The 23643-nt window shown below is 49.5% G+C and overlaps 1 protein-coding gene across 3 annotated transcripts in view; it reads left to right on the top strand.

The window, feature by feature from the left end:
* The window catches only part of SLC26A11 (solute carrier family 26 member 11), a 300059-nt gene that overhangs the window by 236261 nt on the left and 40155 nt on the right, over positions 1–23643 (top strand). For all 3 annotated transcript variants that reach the window (XM_086931048.1, XM_086931049.1, XM_086931050.1), the window contains 4 exons: positions 336–391; positions 8163–8303; positions 9819–9946; positions 10350–10449. In XM_086931048.1, coding sequence (XP_086787174.1) covers positions 336–391; positions 8163–8303; positions 9819–9946; positions 10350–10449 — 425 coding nt within the window. The remainder of the gene's footprint in view (positions 1–335; positions 392–8162; positions 8304–9818; positions 9947–10349; positions 10450–23643) is intronic.

Raw genomic sequence — 23643 nt, 5'->3', positions numbered from 1 at the left:
GCAATCAAGAGCTTAAAGAAGACATTTTGTGTTGGACCTCCAAGACCTGTGCACAATGGAATTCTGTATAGCCCTCTGTAACCATGAGCATTGGACACTGTAGCAGACTAGCACACAGGAGGCTAACACATGAGCCTGCAGGAAAAGGGAACGACAACTGGTAGCAAACCCATAAAATGCACTGCAATAATTAGCAAGCATCATCATAATTCACAAACTCTAGGCAGTTACTATCCCTAGCAGTAGCACAAATGCACCATAATATGTTCACACTCTTAAGTAATTTTTTTCAGTTTTCCAGAGAGTCTAAAATAACTTTTCTGTGTTTTTTTCAGGACATCAGTAAATTCTCAGACAGGAGTGTGCACACCAGCCGGGGGACTGCTAACAGGTAGGTGGCCATGCCTTCCAACCTCAATCCCTCATTCATAGCATTTGAATCAGCTTTTCACCAGTAACAAACCCAGGCCTTTTACTGACGTACACGTGGAACAGTGACTTGCAAAAGATCACTCCTTGTAACCTGAGCGCAGTGATCTAAGTTGGTGTTTTATCCTGTATCCTCTAGATCACTGTTTGATTTTTCCAGCTTTGGAGTTGGATAGAGCAAAACAGAGAAGGGTGGAAAATTCATGAAATAATCTAAATCAGTGATACTTATTCTGGACACATTTCATTTGGTCATGCTTAGCTCTTCTCTGCAATTGCAGAACGCACCATCCACATAAAGTCCGCATTGGCTGTATCTTAAAAGGTTTTGTCAGGCTTGATTTGCTAACTTCACCAATCTTGCTGTGCATGCGATTCCTAATATTAAATAACAAAATATTAATTTATCGCTGAGAGACGGGAATGAGTAAAGCCAACCTTATTGAAATGATGGCACGTGACAACCTTGCACCGTACAGGTTTGTTTTTCTCTGACTTGCCCTCTGGGATTTCACGCCTGCAGCACAGAAAGGCACCCGGGACATGCATCCACCTCCCTTTCTGAAGGATGATTATTTGATGGTGGTGAAGATTTCTGCAATATCACTCCAGAGTGCTCGATTATTCTGGTCTGGCAACTCTTCTCGCCGGGGCAGCAAAGAGCCCAGATTGTGATTTACAATACCTTTGTGCAGAGCCTGCACCCAGGGCTGCAGGAAATCTCCAAGATGTGCATATTTAACAATGCGCCCTTATAAATGCAACCAAGGCGGTGAGGAAGCAGGTTTTCCTGCTGTAGGGTGCAAAGTAAAAACAAGCATTTACAATGCAACGGTTTCGCCTTTGGAGAAGTTAGAGCTATTGGCATTGTAAATGACAACATTTTTATTTATGTGTTGGTTTTGAAAACAGATAAATAAATGGCATTGTCATTTACATTGCCAATAGCTTAATCTCTCGCAAATGTTAGAACTATTGTACCCTACGGACGAGCTCCGCATACAGCAATTACTACCACACACACACACACACACCCAGAGCCACACACACACACCCAGAGCCAGCCACACACACCCAGAGCCAGCCACACACACCCAGAGCCAGCCACACACACCCAGAGCCCCACACACATACCCAGAGCCCCCCACACACAACCAGAGCAGTCACATACACACACCCACTGGAGCAGTCACACACACACACACTGGAGCAGTCACACACACACACACTGGAGCAGTCACACACACACACACACACACACACACACACACTGGAGCAGTCACATACAAACACACACACTCTGGAGCAGTCACATACACACACACTCTGGAGTAGTCACATACACACACACACACTCTGGAGCAGTCACATACACACACACACTCTGGAGCAGTCACATACACACATACACACACTCTGGAGCAGTCACATACACACACACACACACTCTGGAGCAGTCACACACACACACCCAGGAGCAGTCACACACACACACACACACACTCTGGAGCAGTCACATGCACGCACACACTGGAGCAGTCACATGCACGCACACACGCACACACTGGAGCAGTCACACACGCACACACTGGAGCAGTCACACACGCACACATTCTGGAGCAGTCACAAACACACACATACACACACTGGAGCAGTCACACACACACATATATTTCATATATACCTTGTGTGGTGTCCTTTCAATTGGTATTCAAGGGATTATTATTGGTAAAACAGCTGGCTTCACATGCTCTCTGAAGTTTTAGCCTAAGACTGCTTTGTCCATGCTACCACTAGGATAGCTGGTTTATAAGGTTGACTTTACAACCATCATCAGAAGGTTGTTTGGACTGATACAGGGTACCCACTAGAATAGTGGACATCATATACCAGGCCAACTTCTCACAAAGGCAATCAAAAAGGGCTCGGCATTAAGGTGGAATGGCCTCAGCAGTTATAGAATTTAAAACCTACATCTAAGAAAGACTAGCATGTCATGAGTTCTGCATTTAGTTCCATTAAAACATTACTAGGCAGAGAAACAGAATGCAGATCTCAAGTTCTATATCCTATTAAAAATGTGCAGCTCATTCAGCCAGAGTTTCTTTGTATTCTATAATGGTAACTCAAAATTACAAATACAGGAGAAAAATGAAAAAGACTACACAAACTTCAATGTGTTTCTATGAGGGGAAGCAGAAGATGATGAATTGAAGTCCATAGACATGTGAAGAGAATTATTTACATAGCGCACTGGGGGTCTAAAATAAAATATTTGGGGCTCTTTTTCAAACTTGCATATATAGAATTGTAAAAATGTTAGCTAGGTAACACCTTTCAGAATAAAACACCTTCTCTCACGTGCTATTGTAAGTTATGGGGGTCGGGCCGGGGATTCCAAGCATTGTACGATGGGCTCCACTCACACCGATTCACTTCTCATAGTCTGCTGTGAGGCGTAAACGAGGCAAGGAAGCACAGCAGGGACTATTAAAGAAAAGACACTTCTGTTCATGGTGTAATGGAAGGGATGGGGAAACGTCACTATACATATCAACTAATGTGCAGTTACTCGGCCCTCTGCCGAAAACAGGGACATGCTCTTAAATTAGTAAAAAGTGCCGACTGCCCTTGAAAAAATGAGGCCATCTGGTCACCCTATCCCCTGCACATCGTCAATGCCTGTCTCAGTGATTTCTACCGCCTCATCTCTATTTTGGACCTCTTTCCGTGCAGGTGCATACCTGTATCCTTCCTCTCTCATCACCATACTTTTATTTCTCGCCTCTCACTATGCTCGACTATTTCATAAATCTTCTTCCCCCACGCATACTCACGTCTCCACTCTCTCCCATGTCTGTGCAGTCTTTTTTTTCTCCCCTGCCTTGTGTACGGAGGGAGGCCCGAGTCTTCTCCCCCCACCACTCCACTCCACCTCTCAGTGCAGGCCTGTTTCCTCTACTCACACTCCCTGCGCAACTCCGGGCCTCTTTTTCTTTTCTGTTTAGTCTCTGTGCGTGCACGTCTTGTCTTCAGTACCTTTTTATCTTCTCAGCGAATTCCTATCTCCTCATAACTCACGATCTCTGACCTTGTCTGCCTACTGGGCCACCTCTTCTCTACACGCCTGGGTCCTCTCGTTTCACCCTCCCTTGGCATGTGTACTACACACCTCCCTATGTCTCCTTTCGTTTCATCCTCTTCCTCTGTGCAGTGTGCACGCACGCCTTGTGTTTTGTATCTCTCTTCTCTGTGCATGCCTGCCTCCTTTACATTCACCCTCTCCTCCCCGAGCAAGGCGGACTCTTCTTTCTCTTGACCTCCACTGTGGTGGATGCCTGTCTCCTCTAGCCTTGTGCACATACATCTCCTGTGCCTCTGTCTCTCTCTCTTGCTCTCTCTCTCTCTCTCTCTCTCTCTCTCTCTCTCTCGCACTGTCTCTCTCTCCCCCCTTATCTCTCTCCCTTTCTCTCTCTGACTGTCTCTTGCGCACCTCGTCTCCCTGCGCACCCCTCCCTTCCTTCGGTCTGTTCTTTGCCCCCCGGCATCTCACCCCCCCCCCACCCCCGCCCCCCCAGCATCTCTGTACGCTTCCGGTCTCCCATGCTTCCCCCATCTACCAATGCCTACCCCTCTCTGGACCCCAGGTTTGATCGCATACATTTTACAGCTGCGCAGCGCCGCTAAAACAAGGATGAATAGCGACACAAAATGTTCCCTTTAATATTCATGTCAGGCAGCACAAGAACCAGAAAACTGCTTATTATTCCACGAGAACAAAGGCGATTTGGACGATTCTCTGTGAGACGTAAAACAAAGGAGAGTAGAGGAAGCAGAAATGTTCCCGAGCAAAAACTTGGATGGAGAAGGCGATCCCTAGAGTTGCAAATGGGGGTAATATGCACAATAAATACAACAAGCAACGGAGAGTGAAAGGGGAGGGGGGGCGGGAACGGGCACACGGGGAGGGGGGCGGAACGGACACAAGCACAGCGGGAGGGGGCGGGAACGGGCACAGGACAGGGGGGGGGGGCGGGTACAGCTCCGTACACTGCTCCCTGCCCCCGCTTCTTGCTGCTGCTCCTCACCCTCACTTAGTACAGCTCCGTACACTGATTTTTACCGCCACTTCTTAGTACAGCTCCGTACACTGCTCCCTGCAACCGCTTCTTGCTGCTGCTCCTCACCCTCACTTAGTACAGCTCCGTACTCTGATTATTACCGCCGCTTCTTAGTACAGCGTCTTACACTGCTCTGCTTCTTAGTACAGCGCCTTACACTGCTCCGCTTCTTGCTGTTGCTGCTTAGTACAGCGCCTTACACTGCTCCGCTTCTAAGTACAGCGCCTTACACTGCTCCGCTTCTTGCTGCCGCTGCTCACCGCCACTTTTTACCGCTTCTATGTACTGTGCTCTTTGACGCCGCTTCTACCGCTGTCCCTTGCCCGCGTGTTCTGCTGGTTCCGTCACACTGCACCTTACTATCGAATCCCATCGGTGCCCCTTCGAGCCGCTTCTTGCGGCCTGCCTTACGCCGCTTATTACAACTGGCTCTTACCGATGCTTCTCATTACTACGCATAGATTGCTTTTACCGATGCTCCCACCGCCGCTTCTTACAGCCACTTCCGCCCAGTGGGCCAGAAAAGACAGGCTGCGCCTCTTCTACCCTGGGTTTCCAGGGGCAGGAGATCTGAAAGTGCCCATCCCTTCTCCCCGGATGCGGGGCGCAGGGCATGACCTAGCTGCAACAACAGAGAGATGAGAAGCCAACCCGCAAGGGGGGCCCCTCTGCTCGGATGGCTGAGGGCGAGTGAAGGGGCTGAGGTCAGTGGGAGCCCCAGAGACATTACACGCATGTGCAGCGGAAGAGGTTATCTGCGGGCTCCCGTATTTACCTAACAGTGGCCGTGTTCCCACAGAATGAAACGGACTCCACCTTTCACCCGTAAATAGTGGTGAATACCGCGTCGAAGGACACCCCGTGTGTGGAAAGAAAACATCTGCTGCATAGCACTTGAAGCGCTTCAGAGGCTTCCTGCAGTGTATTGTATTTGTCAACTCCCACGGAAGAGAGATTCTGGGGGAACAGGAGGTGACGGCACACATGTACAATGTCCCCCTCTCTTCATCGCTGCCCTCCCCAAGGCGTCGGGGGCATTAAGTAAAACCTCTCTCCCATCTTTACTAAGCAATAACAGAAACCATATTCCAGGGCCTAGACATAAGATTAACATTACCATGTTTCTGTGAAGGTTGAATACTCTTGTACGCATGTTTGTATGTGTGCGTGTGCGCACGATCACATAAATAAGCACACCACATGCTGCGTGTTCGTCCCACCCACTCCAGACCTGCAGGAAAGCACACCTCAGCATTTATTTCCGGACAGTAAGAACCACGAACCATCAAATGTTACCAGAGTGGGTCACGGGGCAGGCAGTGCGTAATTGAACTCCGAGGCGCCCAAACATTCAAGGTTGGAGGACGGGGCGAGGTGCCTTTATTCACATTTGAATTTCTGATTATTACCATGTGAATTCCGGTCTAGGCCTCGTTTCTGGCTCTCGGTGCCTCGTGCAGTACCGCAGAGGGGCCATTCGGTCAATGTTTGTTTAAAGGAGAGTAGAGGAAGCAGAAATGTTCCCGAGCAAAAACTTGCATGGGGAAGGCGATCCCTAGAGTTGCAAATGGGGGTAATATGCACAATAAATACAACAAGCAACGGAGAGTGAAAGGGGTGGGGGGGCGGGAACGGGCACACGGAGAGGGGGGCGGGAACGGGCTCAGGACGGGGGGGAACGGCGCACGGACAGCGGGAGGGGGAGGGGCGGGAACCGGCACAGAACAAAATACCTAAACCTACAAAGTGAAAACACATTTATAAACAAAATACTCCTTACCTGATCGCTTTGTGGGAACTCGAATCTTGAACTAACTCCAACAACAGACGCATGTAAAATGAAGAGAAAAGGGCAACTCGAAAAAAAAAATAACACACACACACCGCCACGATGACGAACAGAAGTGGGTGGAGAGGGAAAAAATCGCGGGAACGCCCCCGAATCTGGTCCGGCCTTGACGGACAGATCCGGCTCCCAATGGCTAGCCTCGATTTATGGAGCTAGCCAATGGGAGCCGGGGGACGTTCCTGAAGTCCTTATTGGAATCAATGGATTTCGCCTGCGCCAAAAAGCTGCGCAGAGCGCAGCCTTCGTCAGGCGAAACCCAATGAGGCGAACCACCAACTAGGGTTGCCACCTGGCCTGTTTTATACCAGCATGACCAGTATTTTAATGTCCCTACCGGTACCAAAAGTAGAACAAGCATTGGCAAAACCAAAAGAACTGGCCTTAAAGGAATGTGCTGCATTGCTAGTAAGTAGCATGGAAATGCATCTGTATTTGTGTGGAAGTAAAGAACTGTACAATAATATTGGTGTAGGTTTAAAGGTCAAGTTCCAGTTGTACTGTTAAGCCAGACTTACAAATCCATATAGGTTAATGACTGCCCTCCTCCCATCTCTGCTACTGCCATAGGAAAACAACAACAAAATATCTAATTAACTAAGACAACTTAATGGAATTCCAATGTCATGAATGGGCCACTTAAAATTCAAGCTTAGGCAGATGGATAAATTAACAAAATAATCACAGCTGTGTGGAGGGCACTTTTTTGTGGAAGCACACAACTTCTGCCTAATCAAAACATATACTCCTGGCTCCCAACATGTGGACGGAGCCAAAGCTTTCTAGTGATGCTCACATAATTGTGTGACGATGGCTGCGCTGTCATGTCTGACCAAAAAAAATAACCCAAAGCCAATATTTTCCCCTTATCAGTACATACTTTAAACAGTAAGAAGAATACACTTTAAAATGTGTTCCACAGTTGCCCTTAAAGACCGCTGATTGCTAATCAAGTAGGAAAAGATAGAAAAGCCTTGGTAAAATTGAATATGGACAATTTCATATAAAGTTTTACTAAAGAATTATATTTGGGCTTTTTCAGAATATTAAACTTTGAACAGATGGCTGGTAGTTTTCTCTCGGGCAGGGGGCAACCCTACCTCCAACAAATCCTTTGGGTATTTACAAACATGTACAGTGATCTTCCCACATTCGCTAGACTGCTAAACGTGCAGCAAACGTAATAGTTGTAAGTGGTGAAATATGTGGTGGTGAGTACTTATCATACTCCACCTTCTTATGTGTGTGTGTAAACCAAGAGATGGCTTGACAGGGGAAAATACCTGCCACGCAACCTATAGGAAATAATTATATACACTGGGTATTTATGCCTTTCTTTTAATCTAGTCCAAAGTCTTTCTTCCTTGGTTATGCTGTGTCTGATTGAAGGCTGTCAGAATAAAGACACTTCTGAGGTTGGGGGCTAATGGTCTATCTAAATAAGAACTTCAGAGTGACCTAAATTGTAAAAACCATTGGCACTCTGAAGCCAAATACAGCAGCTCTTGGGAAAGAATTGCATGGTGGCCATTCATAGAGAGCTTGCCCACCATCCAAGTGGTGAAGCACTAAGTGTCATGTGATTGTTCCACTGATTGAAGACATAAAGCAGGTCTTCTGGTGCAAATGGATCGGTGTGCGGTTTCAACAATGCATATTTCTGTGGTTCTATTGGAGGTGGTTTTGAGAAGACCTCCAAGTGTTTAGCTCAGATAACTTTATCCTTTTAGGGGTAACGTTAGTGTCTTTTGTTCTTCTTTCCTCAGGTGCCATTGTCCTGCTATCACTGGCGTACCTGACCCCGCTCTTTTTCTACATTCCCAATGCCGCCCTTGCTGCGGTCATTATCTGCGCTGTGGCCCCCATGTTTGACGTCTCCATTTTCAAGGCGCTCTGGAAGGTCAAAAGTATGTATGCAGCAAAGTAGTGGATTTCAAACGATGCAAGAATGGGGGGGGGCATAACTTGAGGGGTGGCAAATGATAACCCATCTTCAAGGAGGAGTTAGACAGGATGACTAATCCAAAACATTTGCTTATTCCTTAAAGGATTAGTACTGAAAGACATCAGATCTTTTTATGTATGGCAGGCCAGTTACCGATCACTTGCAGCACAATTGGTATGGTTCCAAAAACATGGGCACGCGCAAAGGGTCATGCTCTGTTTAACCGGGCCCTCAGTCTACTGACCAGAAAACCATACTCCTTTCACTAGACTCTATTAGAGCAGGATATCTCGTCTGTGTGAGGGGGACAGCTATGGGCACCAGTTGACTAAATGCCATTGTATCACATTGACCTGCTTGAGTTGAGCTGCCAAAGAAACCGCTCTCCAACTAAAAATAATAATCAGTGCTCATCAAACAGCAGTCATTCATGACTTTTATTTCTGTACATGAAGCATGGCTGGCATGGTGTTTTCTCAGGATTCCTTTTCGAATTCTATTTGACCGAGGCAGGCAGACACTTAGCTGGCTGTATATTAATGTTGTGTTTAGTTGCAGTTGGGTGTATGGTAATACAATATTGTGTGCATTAATTCAAATGTGCGTGCATACTAAAACATTAGTACAGTAGAGCCATTGTTTGTCCGCTATCACAGTGGTTAAACACTTGCTTATGGTAGCAGTCATTTAATTGTGTGTACTCTAGGTCACAGATACTCATCTTTTTATAAAGGTATTTTGATGCATTCTGTGGGTTGAAAGTGCAGTTTTATTGGATTTATAAATAAAGTACATATACGTATGTGTACAGATGCAGCACCAGTGGATCTATGTCATCAGCACGCTGGAGCCTGCAGGACATAAGGAAGCACTTGGCTTCCCCTTGTTTCACTGGGTCGGATACCACTGTAACACAGGGTTTTAGCAGCATTTCCACCATGGTCAGGCAAAAGTGGTCTATAGGCCAAAAACGTAGAAGGCTTGTGATGTATCAAATGCAAACCACTGGCAATTTGCAATCAAAATAAAATAAAAGGTTGGCCACCGTGCACAAAAACTGTCTAAGTCAAACAATGCAGGCCAAACAGGTTCGAGATCCACCCGCATGGGGAAAAAGTAAAATTCCGCAAGCTCTTGTTAATTTTTCAAGACATGAAATTGTTTTCCTTGATTGTTGTTTTTCTGACAGTAATAAACATTAATTTGGCACTATGTTCTCAATTGAAGAGTAGTTAATTTAACATTGCAACTCCTTACAGCAATTACATCATGTTTTGTTTTTTAGTTTCTGTTCCCAGATGACATAGTATTTTCGCTCACCTCTGAAATCCTCTCACATAGCTTTTTTGAATCGTTCTTTCTATTTTTAATACTGTTCATATTTTAGGGATATGAGCAATGGGTTCCACAAATGGTATATCTAGAGCCTCGGCAGCTGTGCTAAGAAATCATTATCTTTCTTTCTTTCCACCCTCAGAGCTGGACCTCATTCCTCTTTGTGCCACGTTCCTCCTCGGTTTATGGGAGGTGCACTATGGCGTCATAGCCGGAGTGATTGTTTCGGGCATCCTTATCTTATACCCCATCGCCAGACCCCAGATCAAGGTGGGTAACAAGCCTGAATGGGGGTTATATGCAGATAATGCATGCTTTCATGAATCCCTTCCCTAAAGGAGTGCCAGAGCGAGAGTACAAACTGTGTTGATTCATTCTGCATTAGCTCATTATTTGGAATATTGAGAGAGGGAAACGTCCAATCTAACTTTAGGTGTAGACCATCCTCTTCAGCACTTGCAAGGGACTGGTGATAGTTTAAAAAGTGAGGAGCTTGAGAGGGGGATGTCATAGAATGCACACTGGCCTATGAGCCAGTCAACAGTGCTAGTTATTACTCTTGTGTCAGAAGAAATGACTACCATTATTGACTGGTTCCAAGGTCAAGCAATAGCACCACCAAACCTCTGGAAACTTCCCATTGACTTCCCCTTTCCCTTTGCTTTCTCCACAGGTCTCTCACCAGAAGTGTCTGCTTCTGCAGCCACAGAGTGGGTTGAGTTTCCTGTCAATTGAATATATCCGGAACATGATATACGAAGGAGCGCTTGCAGGTAATCTTTGTCTTCTGTGGTTGACCTCAGTACCCAGTATCTTAACTGGGGACTTGTATTGTACAAGAGTATCTAAGTCTCTGCTAATTTGGTGTGTCGAACAAACTTTAAGGAATGCAAATATTAACTAGTAACACCGCACTCCCACACTTCCACCCAGTCATGTCATCCACACATAATTCCTTTAGATACCTTCTAATAGGACTAACACTCTCCTCGTACCAACTCCATACAGTATTCTGTAATATCTGCCAGTGAATTAAGCTGATGTGTTCCATGCCCACCTAGAAGCCATTCTTTAACTTCCTTTGTCCAAGTGAGAACACTTCTCTGCACAGGGCTCAGCCAGCAATGCCTCAAAAAAGGAATAAGAAGTGTGAGGAGAGTATGTGCTGGCAGGTGAGCATCAGGATAGCGGAGAAAGGAACATGATACGAGTATAAAGTCAAAGACGATGCACTCTGTTTCATAGCTGCACATTTCCATCTGGATTAGTCAGTCTATGTTGTTCTCGCTCCTTGCCTTGTTCGCTCCTGTCGGGGTCAGACAGGCCCGATCACTCACTACTCTGCCATCTGTTGTCGCATTTGCCCTATCAGAGTTTTGGCTCTTTGGTCTTGTTGCAGGCCAGACCTCTTTGCAATTCCTTCCACTCCTCTTTCTACCCAGTACTGTGTGGATTTTGGTGTCTCAAAGAAGTGGGTCTTGCTTTGAAGGATCACCTTCAGTTTGCTGGGTATAGTAGCTGGTAGTCCAACAGCAGTGGTCTGAGTTTCAGTTTGACTACCACATAGGTCTTTCCCTGCTGTTGGACCTTCTAGTATAGTAGGGGACAGCATTACTTTATTTGAGTCATTAAGAACTTTGGTGTAGTTCCTGGCAGCCTTCAGGATGCTGTCCCTTTCAATATAGATAAATCGGGGAAGGGATTCCTGAATTGAGGCCCATTGTGCCCATTCAATGATGAATATGTTGAGAACTGCCCAGCTGGTAACCACGTCAAAAGCCATTTGTGCAGGCGTTCCTTAATGGGGTACCTCTAGGACCCCACCACGAGCTGGTTGTTGCTGTGTGCTCTTTCCTCCAAAACTTCCACTCTATTCTCCTCCTGTCTCATTGAGTTGAACCAGATGGACCACCGTGGACATAAGCACCTGTCCGGAGTCCTATGCATCCAAAATTCAGGCCTCTGCTGACATCACCCAATCCACCACATTGCTAAGGTCTTGAAGCAGCCAGAAATGTGCTGCCTGGATGACCTGTAAGATAGCCTCCATCATGGCCAGCTCCCCATTCTGTGGGCCGGGCCGGTTGGTGCCATGAAGAAATATTCTATTTTAGTCTGTATATGGAACTTGAGTCTCATCTTTCACCATGATCTTACTGTCTTACTGACAAAATGAGTCCTGCTCAGGGGCACCGGTGCGTTTGTTCTCCGCCAATTCTCAGGCATACTACTCCCCTCTAGGACATACTTCAGGAGTACCCCCAGTTCCTCCCTCAGTCTTCCGGAGTCGCAGCACCAAATACTACAGGTTACCCCCAGTCTTTCAGGAGTGTCTAAGTGGGGATGTCAGTGTGTGTGTGTGTCAGTCTCAGTATTGTCTCAGTCCTCTGATCACAGCCACACTGAATGTACCCCTGCTCAGAGGAGAAGGGTTACCAGCATCCACCCAATGAAGACCATTGGCCAGGCCTTTTGCCTACTGTGCAGTGAAGGGTCAGTCGCTCGATGCAATGCTGCTCAGGATAAACTCAAGAGCTTCCCTCCAGGGGTATACACTGGGAGGGAGGGCTACTTTGGAAATAGCAGCGCAATCTACAGAGCAACGGGTGAGCCTGTCTGTGCCAGTTCCAGTCTGTCCTGCTCCATGGCGGGTGTATGTCCTAGACCCACATGCACCCACAAAGACTACATCTCACTAAAGCCAGCCACCTCTGTTCACAGGAATCTCCAGCTGTTCCCCAAACTACAGCTGCATCCCATGCCTGTTCTTGTATATGTGCAACAGTTGTTTGGCCTATATTGTGCTGTCCCACCTACTAGTCTGGCAGGTCTCAGTCACTTCCCCTACCAGGTGCCACTAGATGACTAGCACTGGCCCAGTGAGGGGCACAAGCAAGCGGCCCCAAGCTAATGATTTTATCATGGTTGGAAGGTGGTGGAGAGCGCTGTCTGTCGGTGCCACCGGTCAGCGGCACCTCATCTGGGCAGGATTTTATGAGGAAAGGCACAGATTGCTCTAACATGCGTCCACAATGTTGGTGCATGTGTCTATGCCTTCACTCCTACTTTTGATATTTAGCAGAAAAATGTTATTTCTGTGATTCACTCTGGTCTACACATGTTATGTCCCTACGCCACCAAGTTGTGCACAGTCTCTACATATCTACACCGAGGAGACAGCAGAGTAGGACACTCCTTTTAAGTGAAGTTGGAAAGGTTGTACATTTGTAAGTCTGACTAAAGACAGCTTCAGTTGCATGGAAGTTCCTATGTCACTACAACATCCAACATATATTTGGCCTGCTCACTTCAGCTGTTGGATTGTTTCAAAGAATCATGATTTGATTTGATTTGTCAACTTGTAAAGCGCGTGAATGCCCGTGGGCGTCTTGGCGCTATGATAGATCCTCATCTCTCAAGAGTGGTGTCTAGAGCTGTGCAGAGAACAACCAGGTTTTTACTTCCTTTCTAAATGATTCCAAGGATGGACAGGTTTTTATAGCAAGAGGCAGCTGATTCCAGGTTTGTGCTGCATGTACAAAGAAGCTTCTTCCACCCCAGCTAGCTCGTCTAAATTTGGGGACACTAATTAGCTTCAATTGACCGGATCATCTGAGGTATTGGCTGGCTGTGATACTTTTGGATCAGCCCACAGTGTTTCCAATGATGTCTACATAACGTCACTTGATTGTGAGCGGTTGTTAGGGCTGCCCCTCCATGCTGCACCTCATACACCCTCAACACTCCCGCTGAAATACCTTTGCCTGCTACTCCCAACACTAATGTCCTCTGTTGCTGCCACTCTCCTGCAGCCTCTGGTTTATTCCATATGGTGTTCATAGCAAACTGCCTTAAGACATGCGCGCTGTGTGAATTTCTAAATGTGCATGTAAGACAGCTGTGTTGGAATGTTAGGCACGCTGCATAAATGCATATACAAAATATATAATTTTTCATAACATTGAAATGTCCTTGGTGGAAAAACTCACTCCGCGGTTGATTTGTGATATTGGGAGCATGTGTGCTGCGGCCCATCTATAGGGTGAGGGACTGCTGCCTTCCCAGTGAGGGAAGATAGCAGTCTCAACCCTCCTGGGACCTCTGAGTAGTGGCGGACATTAAGTTTGGCAGGGAGGGGGGGGGGGTGCGGGCTGGCCTTAGACGCACACATATACACACACTATCTCACACCCATTCACAACACTCACAACAAATTTCATACATTTATACATACACATGTGCACTCACCAAACATTAAAAAATAAAATGTATCTGTACTGCACCTCCCGAAATAGAAAGTCTTGGAGGTCCCAGGAAGGTTGGGGCTGCTTCCTTCCTTCATTGGCTGACCTTGGGTCAGCCAGTGAGACAAGGCAGCAGTCCCTCACTCGTCAAAGAGACTGCTGATCCCACCTCTCTGTTCGAAGAGGTGTCTCTGTTTGACACTTTGCCCTAGGATTTTAGGGCTTAAAACTGAAGCGCCCAGGTCCAAGGCAATCAGTGACACTCCCACTCATCGCGAGGAGGAGGGCCTCAAGGCACTTTTACTAGGCCTTGCACACAGGGCTGTGAAATCTCCCGCCTGGCAAAGTTCAGCTCAGGCAGCCAAGAGCCTGTACATTTTGTTCATATCTAGCTCTTGGCTGCCTGACCTGAATATGCTGACTTATGCTCAGCCTGACAGACACACTTCTTGAGGAGGCATGGCCCCTTCGCCTGTATGGACGGGTTGCGGTTGCCTCAGAGGCTTTCTACCCCTGGAGCTACAGGACAGGTTTGTTTTTTAATGTTTGGTGCGTGCATGTATGTATGTATGAATGAATGTGTTATGAGTGTTCTGAATGGGTGTGTGTGTGTGTGGGTGCGCACGTATGTGTGAATGCATGGGTATGAGAGTGTGTGTATATGTTTGCATCTTTGGCCTACCTGCCCTCCCTTCCAAAATTACTGGCAGTCCCTATGTTTTACTTCTCAAAATACTGTAGCCGGTGCTTCCCTGATAGTCCATGGCTCAAGGGACATTGTCATGTATGGTATGATAGTATCTATGGGGTGTTTTTCCTCTGGCAGCCTGTGTCTCCCTGCTGCCTGTCGCCCTTCTGTTTGCAGTTAGGGTCCTGAGCTACTGTCCCTGAGTCCAGACTCAATCAATCACTCAATAAATGAGGACACTTATAAAGTGCACTACATACCCGTGAGGGTCTCAAGGCGCTGGGGAAGGGGGGGCGCTGCTACTGATCAAAGAGCCAGGTCTTGAGTAGTCTTCTGAAGGCCAGTAGGTCTTGGGTCTGCCGTAGGTTGGAGGGGAGGGTGTTCCAGGTCTTGGCGGTGAGGTGGGAGAAGGATATGCCTCCGGCTGTCGTTCTTCGGATGCGGTGGACAGTGGCGAGAGTGAGGTCGGCAGAGCGGAGTTTGCGGGTGGGGGTGTAGAAGCTGAGTCGTCTGTTGAGGTACGCTGGGCCGGTGTCGTGGAGGGCTTTGTGTGCGTGGATGAGGAGCTTGAAGGTTATCCTCTTGTCGGCGGGGAGCCAGTGTAGGTCTCTCAGGTGGGGAGAGATGTGGCTGCGGCCAAGGCATTTTGGATGCGTTGCAGCCGTCTTAGGAGTTTGGACCATGCTCCTGCGTAGATGGCGTTACCGTAGTCCAGCCTGCTGGTGAACAGGGCCTGGGTGACTGTCTTTCTTGTTTCAGTGGGGATCCATTTGAAGATCCTGTGTAGCATCCGGAGGGTGTTGAAGCAGGAGAAGGAGATGGCGTTGACCTGCTTAGTCATGGTGAGGGTGGAGTCGAGGATGACCCCCAGGTTGAATGCGTGGTCTGTGGGGGTCGGAGCGGTTCCCAGTGCGGTCGGCCACCAGGAGTCGTCCCAGGCCGAAGGGGTGGACCCAAGGATGAGGACCTCTGTCTTGTCCGAGTTCAGCTTCAGTCGCTGAACCTCATCCAGTCGGCGACGGCCTTCATTCCTTTGTGGAGGTTGGTTTTGGCTGTGTGAGGGTGTTTTGTGAGGGAGATGATCAGCTGGGTGTCGCCGGCATAGGAGAAGATGTTGAGGTCGTGTTGACGGGCGATGTGGGCGAGGGGTGCCATGTAGATGTTGAACAATGTCGGGCTGAGGGACGAGCCCTGGGGACGCCGCAGATGATCTCGGTAGCATTGGAGTGGAAGGGGGAGAGGCAGACGCTCTGGGTTCTGCCGGAGAGGAAGGAAGTGGTCCAGTCCAGGGCCTTCCCTTGAATTCCCGCGTTGTGTAGGCGCGTGCGTAGGGTGCGGTGGCAGACTGTGTCGATGGCGGCTGACAGGTGCAGGAGGATGAAGGCTGCTATTTCTCGGTTGTGTAGCAGGTCCTGATGTCATCTGTGGCGGCGATGAGGGCGGTTTCGGTGCTGTTATTGCTGAGGAAGCCGGACTGGGATGGGTCCAGGATGTTGTCTTCGAGGTAGCGGGTCAGCTGTTTGTTGACGATTTTCTCGGTGACCTTAGCCGGTAATAAGAGCAGGGAGATGGGCTTGAAGTTTTTTTTTTTTAAATTTTTTTTATATAAATTCTTTTTAGTGAGATTAAGATCAAACAGCGGCCAACATGGTCACATATAAGGGTTACACATCCACACAGCAGATCATACAGAGGGTCCTATGTTACATCATCATGGCAATAAGACTGCAATAAATCATAACACTTAGTCGTCAACCTCAAGTACTGGTCGCCGAGGCTGGGGGGGTTCGCAGATGTCGCCTTTGTATTCGTTCCATTTGTCCCATATCTCCCCCCATTTATGGGGGCACCCTCGGGCTATATACACCGTCTTCTCTTGCAACATGCACCAGTCCATGTCTCGTTTCCATTCAGAAAGACGTGGAGGCGTGACTGTCCCCCAGAGTCTTGCAATATTACACTTAGCCACCATTTGGCCGAGCGTTACCCAGAGCCTGCCTCTAGCTGGTAAGTCTGTTGGCTCCCATATGTTCAGAATGCATCGCTTTGCTTCCGGGCGCAACTCCATCCCCCAAACAACTTGCATGCAGCGCACCACCTTCACCCAGTAGGACTGCAATAGTGGGCACTCCCATATCATGTGAAAGAAAGAGCCAGCCATTCCGCACCCCCTCCTACACTCGTCACCCTCACACCTGCCCATCCTTTTCAGCCGTGTGTTCGATATGTACACTCTAAGTAGAATTTTAAGCTGGATGAGCCGCAGCCTAGATGAGATAGCCAGCTCCTTAGGGGAGGCTAGCGCACACCTCCAGCACACCTCCACTCTTCCTCGTCGATTTCTAGACCTTCAGCCTCCCACCTTCCCTCAAGGTCATGGAGCAAATTGGGAAGATTATTTATCAATTTCTTGTAGATGAGTGAGATTGCGTGTTCCTGAATGTGCCCATCTAACAGTCTGTCTTCAAGGGGGGATGCTTGTGGGGGCACAGTGCCCTGTGGGATGTTTTTCTGCAGTGAGTGACAGAGTTGGTAGTACTCAGTGTCTGCTAGCTTATATGTAGTCTATATGGATGGAAAGGATTTGACCCCGTTAGAGTCCCAGAGATCCCCTTTCCGGGAAATGCCGATAAAGTCCAATTTCCGGAACACCTTCGTACGGCCCAAGAGGCCAAGTCGTTCCGACACCCAGAGCGGGGTGGCCAGGGTGAGCCTATTGTGCCAGCCCATATTACGTTGGACAATGTGCCACAATTGCACTGTGTGGAGAGTCGGCCCCGTAAGCGCGTGTCTACCTGGCCGTGAGTACAGGGCCGCTTCATAATTCCTCCCCGGCAGGAGCCACCTGTCCATGCCATACCCGGGATCATTGCTGACGCAATAGGTACCCTGGTTAATGGCCGATAGATGTGCGGCCCAGTAGTACCTGCGTATGTCGGGCAGGGCGATCCCTCCATCGTACCACCCCAACGTCAGCTTCTGCAGAGCTATTCTGGGTGCGCTGGACCACAGGAGGTGTTTCTGCACCGCCTCAACAGCTTTGAAATATGAAGAGGGAATAAGACCAGGGTAATTCTGCAGGGCATAAAGAAATCGGGGTAGTGCCATCATTTTAAAAAGTGCCGCCCGGCCCAACAGAGAAACCGGGAGCTTCTGCCAGGCATCAGAGTCTCGCTTAAGCCTCGTAAGGGGCGGGAGCAGATTTCTATCATACATGGCGGTCTTGTCATGCCCAAATACGTGAAGCCCTCTGTGACCACCTTTATGGGACAGTCACGTGGAAGTACGGGGGTGGCACTGTGGAGGATGTATAATAGGGATTTACTCCAGTCGATGCTGTATCCGGAGTTCTTGCCAAAGTTTGTAAAAATATCCAGAGCCACGATCAGCGATCTCCGGGGCCGCGAGAGGTAGAGGAGGATGTCGTCGGCGTACAGGGAGATCCTGTCCTCCCAGCAGTCAGCCCATTGCAATCCTCTAAGGAAGATGTCCTGTCTGATCCAGGTGGCCAGCGGCTCAAGGGAAAGGGCAAATAGAAGGGGCGAGAGCGGACACCCCTGGCGTGTCCCCCTCTCCAGGGCGAAGGCCTCTGAGACATTATTGTTCACGACCACCTGGGCAAGCGGCTTGGAATATAGGAGCCGTACCCAAGAGATGAAACTGGGGCCAAAACCCAGTTTGCAAAGGACCGCCATCATGTAGGGCCATTCGAGGGTGTTGAAGGCCATTGTACCGTCGAGCGATACCACCACTGCATCTTCACTTATCGTATGGCATCTCTCCAACACCCCATTCAGCGGACGGAGACTAAGCGTTGTATTGCGGTGGGGCATGAACCCGGATTGGTCCGGATGAACCAGGGTGCTGAGGACCGGCTGGAGCCTATTAGCCAGGACTTTCGCTAGTATTTTTGGTTCCGCATTCAGAAGGGAGATAGACCTATATGAGGCGCACAGCTCCCTAGGTTTCCCTTCTTTAGGAATCGCTGCAATGGTTGCTAGCCTTTGGTCGCGGGGTAAAATCCCCTTGGACTTGCTTTCTTCAAACATGCGCTTGAGATAAGAGCTAATGCCATCCGGTTTGTGCTTGTAGAGTTCATTCTGGAGGCCGTTAGGCCCGAGCGCCTTACCAGGACGAAGATCCCCGATGGCACGCTCCACCTCCGCCGCGGTGAGCGGCGCCTCCAGGATATCGCGTTCCACATCAGAGAGGACCGGCATCCTAAGGTCCGCTAGTAGTGCAACCGAGTCTTCTTCCGGCCGGTCAGACCCCCTACTATAGACTGCCTGAAAATGACGACCAAATCCTGTGACTATGTCGTGTGGTTCTGTGACAACAGAGCCATCCATTGTCCAAATTTCAGCCACTACCTTGCTCGCTTGTTGTTTTTTGTCGAGCCATGCCAGGAGCTTACCCGCCTTGTCTCCCTGGTTGTAAATCCTGCCCTCCCTAGTGGCAGCCATCTTCTTCTCTGCCTCCATCACCATCGCCTGGTATTCCGCGGTCTTTAGGGACAGCCGATGACGCGCCCCGGGCGGATCTTTAGTACGCGCCACCACCTCCAGCGCCCCCAAGTCTGCCTCGATCGCCACAAGTTGCACCTCCCTCTCCTTCCGCCGACCCGCAATCGACGAGAGGGTCTCCCCTTTGAGGACCGTTTTAAAGGCCTCCCATAATGTAATTGCCGACCCTACTGAACCGTCGTTGCTATCAAAATAATTCATTATTGAAAGGGTCAGTGTTTTACGTAGGTCTTCACTGCGGAGGTACCAGGCATTAATGGGTGCAACGCACCCCTCTCGCCTATTGCCCACAGTTAGGTGGGCCATAACCGGCGAGTGGTCAGAAATACCTCTTGCCAGATGTGTTTCTGTGCGCACTATCGTATCTCGGTGTAGAGGAGTGAGGATGTGGCCCAGGCGTGAGAAAGAGTAGTGCGGCCCCAAAAAGAAAGTGTATTGTGTGTCATTGGGGTGCGCCAGACGCCATATGTCCGTGAGGCCAAACGTCTTTAGGAAATCTCCCAACCATCTCTGTCCCCGGGGTATTTCCCTGGGTGGGTGTCTGTCCAGCGTACCGGAGGCTACTGCATTGAAGTCCCCCCTATGAACAACTGCCCGTCCGGGAGGGATAGGAGGAGTTTACCAAGGTCAGTGTATGCCTGCGACTGGAGACCTGGGCTTGAAGTTCTTGAGGTCATTGGGGTCCGCCTTTGGTTTCTTGAGTAAGGCGTTGATCTCGGTGTGTTTCCAGCTTTCCTGGAAGGTTGCTGTCTTGAAGGAGATGTTGATAGCCTTGCTGAGATGGGGTGCGATGGATGCGCTGGCTTTGTTGAAGATGTGGTGGGGGTATGGGTCTAGCGGTGAGCAGGAGTGGATGGTCTTCCTGATATCGCTGGTGTCCTTGTCCAGGAGAGTAGCTGGTTTGTGCATGTGGTGGTGGTGAGGGAGGTGGTTGTCGTGGCGGTCGTGGCGTTGAAGCCGTCGTGGATGTCGGTGATCTTGCGGTGGAAGAAGGTAGCCAGTGAGTCGCATAGGTCTTGCGAAGGGTGGATGTCATTGGCGTTGGAGCTGGGGTTGGAGAGTTCCTTCACAATGTTTAAGAGCTCCTTGCTTTTGTGTGCGTTGTTGTCTAGGCAGTCCTTGAATGAGGCCCTCTTGGTGGCTCTAATGTGTTAGTGATGTCATGCAGGTGGTGTTCTTGTGCGCGGTGTGGCTGTCTGGTGATCGTTTGCGGAGCCAGTTCTTCTCCAGTTTTTGGCATGTTCTTTTGTAGGCCTGGAGGTCTTGGGTGAACCAGGTGGCTTTCTTGCTGGTGTGGCTGTTGGAGGGTGTCTTGAGCGGGGCGAGGGTGTTGGCGCAGTCATCAATCCATTGTCTGAGGTTGCGGGCGGTGGTGTCGGGGTCGGTGGTGTCGGCAGGTGGGTTCTGGGCGTGGGTGTTGGTGAGCTGGTCATCGGTGACTTTGCTCCAGCATCCTCTAGGCAGCAGTTTGGTGCGGTGGTGCTTGGTGGGCTTCCTGAAAGTGAAGTGGATGCAGTAGTGGTCGGTCCAGTGGGGTTTGGTGGTGCAGTTGAAGGAGACGTGGGGGCTTTCTGTAAAGATGGGGTCGAGCTTGTGGCCGGCGGTGTGGGTGGGTGTTGTCACGAGCTGTCTGAGTCCGAGGTTGGCGAGCAGGGTGGTGGTGGTGGAGTTGGTATCGTTGTTGTTCTCTAGATGAAAGTTCAGGTGTCCTAGGAGGATGAAGTCTGTGGAGGCGAGGGTGTGCGTGCTGATGAAGTCTGTGATGGAGTCGCTGAACTGAGGTCTGGGTCCCGGGGGTCTGTAGATGAGGGTTCCTCTGAGGGTGGTGTTGGGATCGGTGTGGATCTGGAAGTGCATGTGTTCGGTGGTGCTGAGGGTGTCGTCGGTGTTGGTCGATACTCTGAGGGTGTTCCTGTGGACGATGGCGATTCCTCCTCCTGTTCCGTTAGTGCGGTCCCTGCGCGTGATCTTGTATCCTTCCGGAATGGCAATGGCGATGTCAGGTGTGGAGGCAGGGTTCAGCCAGGTCTCTGTCAGGAAGGCGACGTCAGGAGAAGTAGAGTCGAGGAGGTCCCAGAGCTCAACTGCGTGTTTGCGGGCAGAGCGGGTGTTGAGGAGGATGCAACTGAGGTAGTTGGGTTCCTTGGTGGGCCATGTGGCTGGCCGGATGCTGAAGAAGTTGCAGTTCCAGCAGGTGAATGGTCCTTGGGTGCTCTTCGGGGTTGCCCAGTAGCAGGTGTATTCACGACCGGGGTTGAGTGTGTGGAGGGTGCTGGTGTCGTAGGTCAGTCGGGCGTCGTGGTGTCTCCGGGTTCCAGGAGTTCTGGGGCTGGGCGCGGTCCAGGTGCTGACGGGCTTGCCTTTGGTACGCCAGTGGTGTGCCCACTGCGAGTGTCTGCTGCGCGATCGCGCAGCTGCCAGCATATGTAGGGGAGGGGGGGAGGGACGATTGGCTGGGAGGCGGGAGCAGGGTGGGATGCGGGATGGAAGGGGGAAGAAACGGCGGGAAAGAAGGCAGGGGGAGCGGGCAGACAGTAGCAGGTGAAAAAACACAGGCAGAGTCATATGCAAATATCAGAGCAGGCTGATAAGAGAATAAATATGAAGAATAATTAAATTAAAAAGAGTAATTAAATTAAAAATGCAGCTGACATGGGCGGGAGCAGGCTAGGGGAGGCTCGAACCCTGAAACAGAGGGTTGGCTGGCCGAAGGCAGAGCAGGTCGCCGCAGACCTGTGGGGAGAGTGACGTCCGTAGACCAAGGTCTGTGGATTCACACGTGCTCCCCGCAGTGGCCGGCATATGTAGGGGAGGGGGGACGGACGATTTGCTGGGAGGCGGGAGCGGGGCGGGACGCGGGAGGGGAGGGGGAAGAAATGGCGGGAAAAAAGGCAGGGAGGGCGGGCAGACAGTAGCAGGTGAAAAACACAGGCAGAGTCAAATGCAAATATCAGAGCAGGCTGATAAGAGAATAAATAGGAAGAATAATTTCATTAAAAAGAATAATTAAATAAAAAATGCAGCTGACACAGGCGGGGGCGGGCAGGGGGATGCGCGAACCCTGAAGCAGAGGGTTGGCTGGCCGAAGGCAGAGCAAGTCGCTGCAGAGCTGTGGGGAGAGTGAGGTCTGTAGACCAAGGTCTGTCAGTCTGCTCTGTATGGTGCCTCTGCTGGCAGTTACCAGACCTGGACTTCACCACACCACTGGCCAGGACCCAGTACTGCCCCACTCTGTCACCTGGACCAGACAGAACCCTTGACCCAGGAACATGAGTCACTGCAGTGGCTCTCGTCATACACTGAGGAAGTGAAGTCATGGATCGTGTCTGGTCTTCCCTCATGAGTTGCAAAGACAGAAGGTACGGCCTGGGCAGCGAAATAAGAGCAAGCACTTTGTACTAACTGTACTGGTGTGAGGAATAACTACAAGGATGGACAGATATTCCTCGAGATCTGTGACCAGCTAAGACAGTTCTGCTTAGACCTGCACTCCTCTCTACAATCCTGACAGCAGCCAGCCTTCAATCATATGAGAGATAATTCTGTGTTAAAGCCCGATCTCCCTCTATTCACTCCAGTGCGGTATCCAGTCCTGCTTCATCTCAGTCTCTCTTACTGCCTGAGCTTTCTCTCCTTCCATATTTGCTGTCATTCTCCATTCACACCTTAATTTTAAATTCTGCATGCCCTTACACCTGTTTATTCTCCAGAGCTGCCTACTCAGCCTTTGTCCTTGCCTCTACTCTAATACCCACTCCCAATCTTTAGTCCTGCTCGTTTGCTCCTTGTCTCTGTCATCAGTGTCTGACTTCACTTTTCTTTCCTGCAGCTCAATTACTGACATAGGCGCCCCTGGTAGAGGCAAGACTGCCTTCACCTGACAGTGTCGCCACCATTCAGCTCTGGTCTTTTTCTAGTTTCCTATGGGGAAAGCGGTGCCTTTGGCACTACTGAGCTCTAGTGACCTGCAGCCAGGTACCAACTTACTGGTGGACGCTGGATCTGCCTGAAGCCTTCTTCTTTAACCTTTGAACAGTATGTTGGAGTTCCCAGATGACACAACACAATCAGTTTTCTAAGCTTTTTGACGACTCCCTCACTGACCTTTGCAGTGTAATTCAGACTCCATTTCAGTCCTGTGCAGTTTACTGAAATCGTTGACTCCCTCACCATACTGTAGAGTGTTCTTGGCTCTCTTTCTCCCTCACTGTGTTGTGTAGTGTACTGAGCTCTCCACTGACTTGCTCCTTTGCTCTTATTCATGCTGTTTCTTCTTAGAGATAGCTATAGGTGCTTTATGAGGTGCACTTTTTAGAAGGAAACAAGAGTGCGAATAGATGTTGGTGTTTGTGCTAAGCATCCACATTCTCCCATGAGGACGCTAACACACTAATTGGGCAATGAGTATAGACAGTAATGGTTGGCAAGGGTTGGGTTGCATAATTTCTATTTTTAAAGCTGGACTCTTTCCATCTTCTAATTCCCTCTATCTGGTTTTGTGTATAATGAGAA

Source organism: Lissotriton vulgaris, chromosome 7 (assembly GCF_964263255.1).
Source record: "Lissotriton vulgaris chromosome 7, aLisVul1.2, whole genome shotgun sequence".
Taxonomy (NCBI): domain Eukaryota; kingdom Metazoa; phylum Chordata; class Amphibia; order Caudata; family Salamandridae; genus Lissotriton; species Lissotriton vulgaris.
The sequence above is the reverse complement of the archived record's forward strand: the minus strand, read 5'-3'. Positions and strand labels throughout refer to the sequence as shown.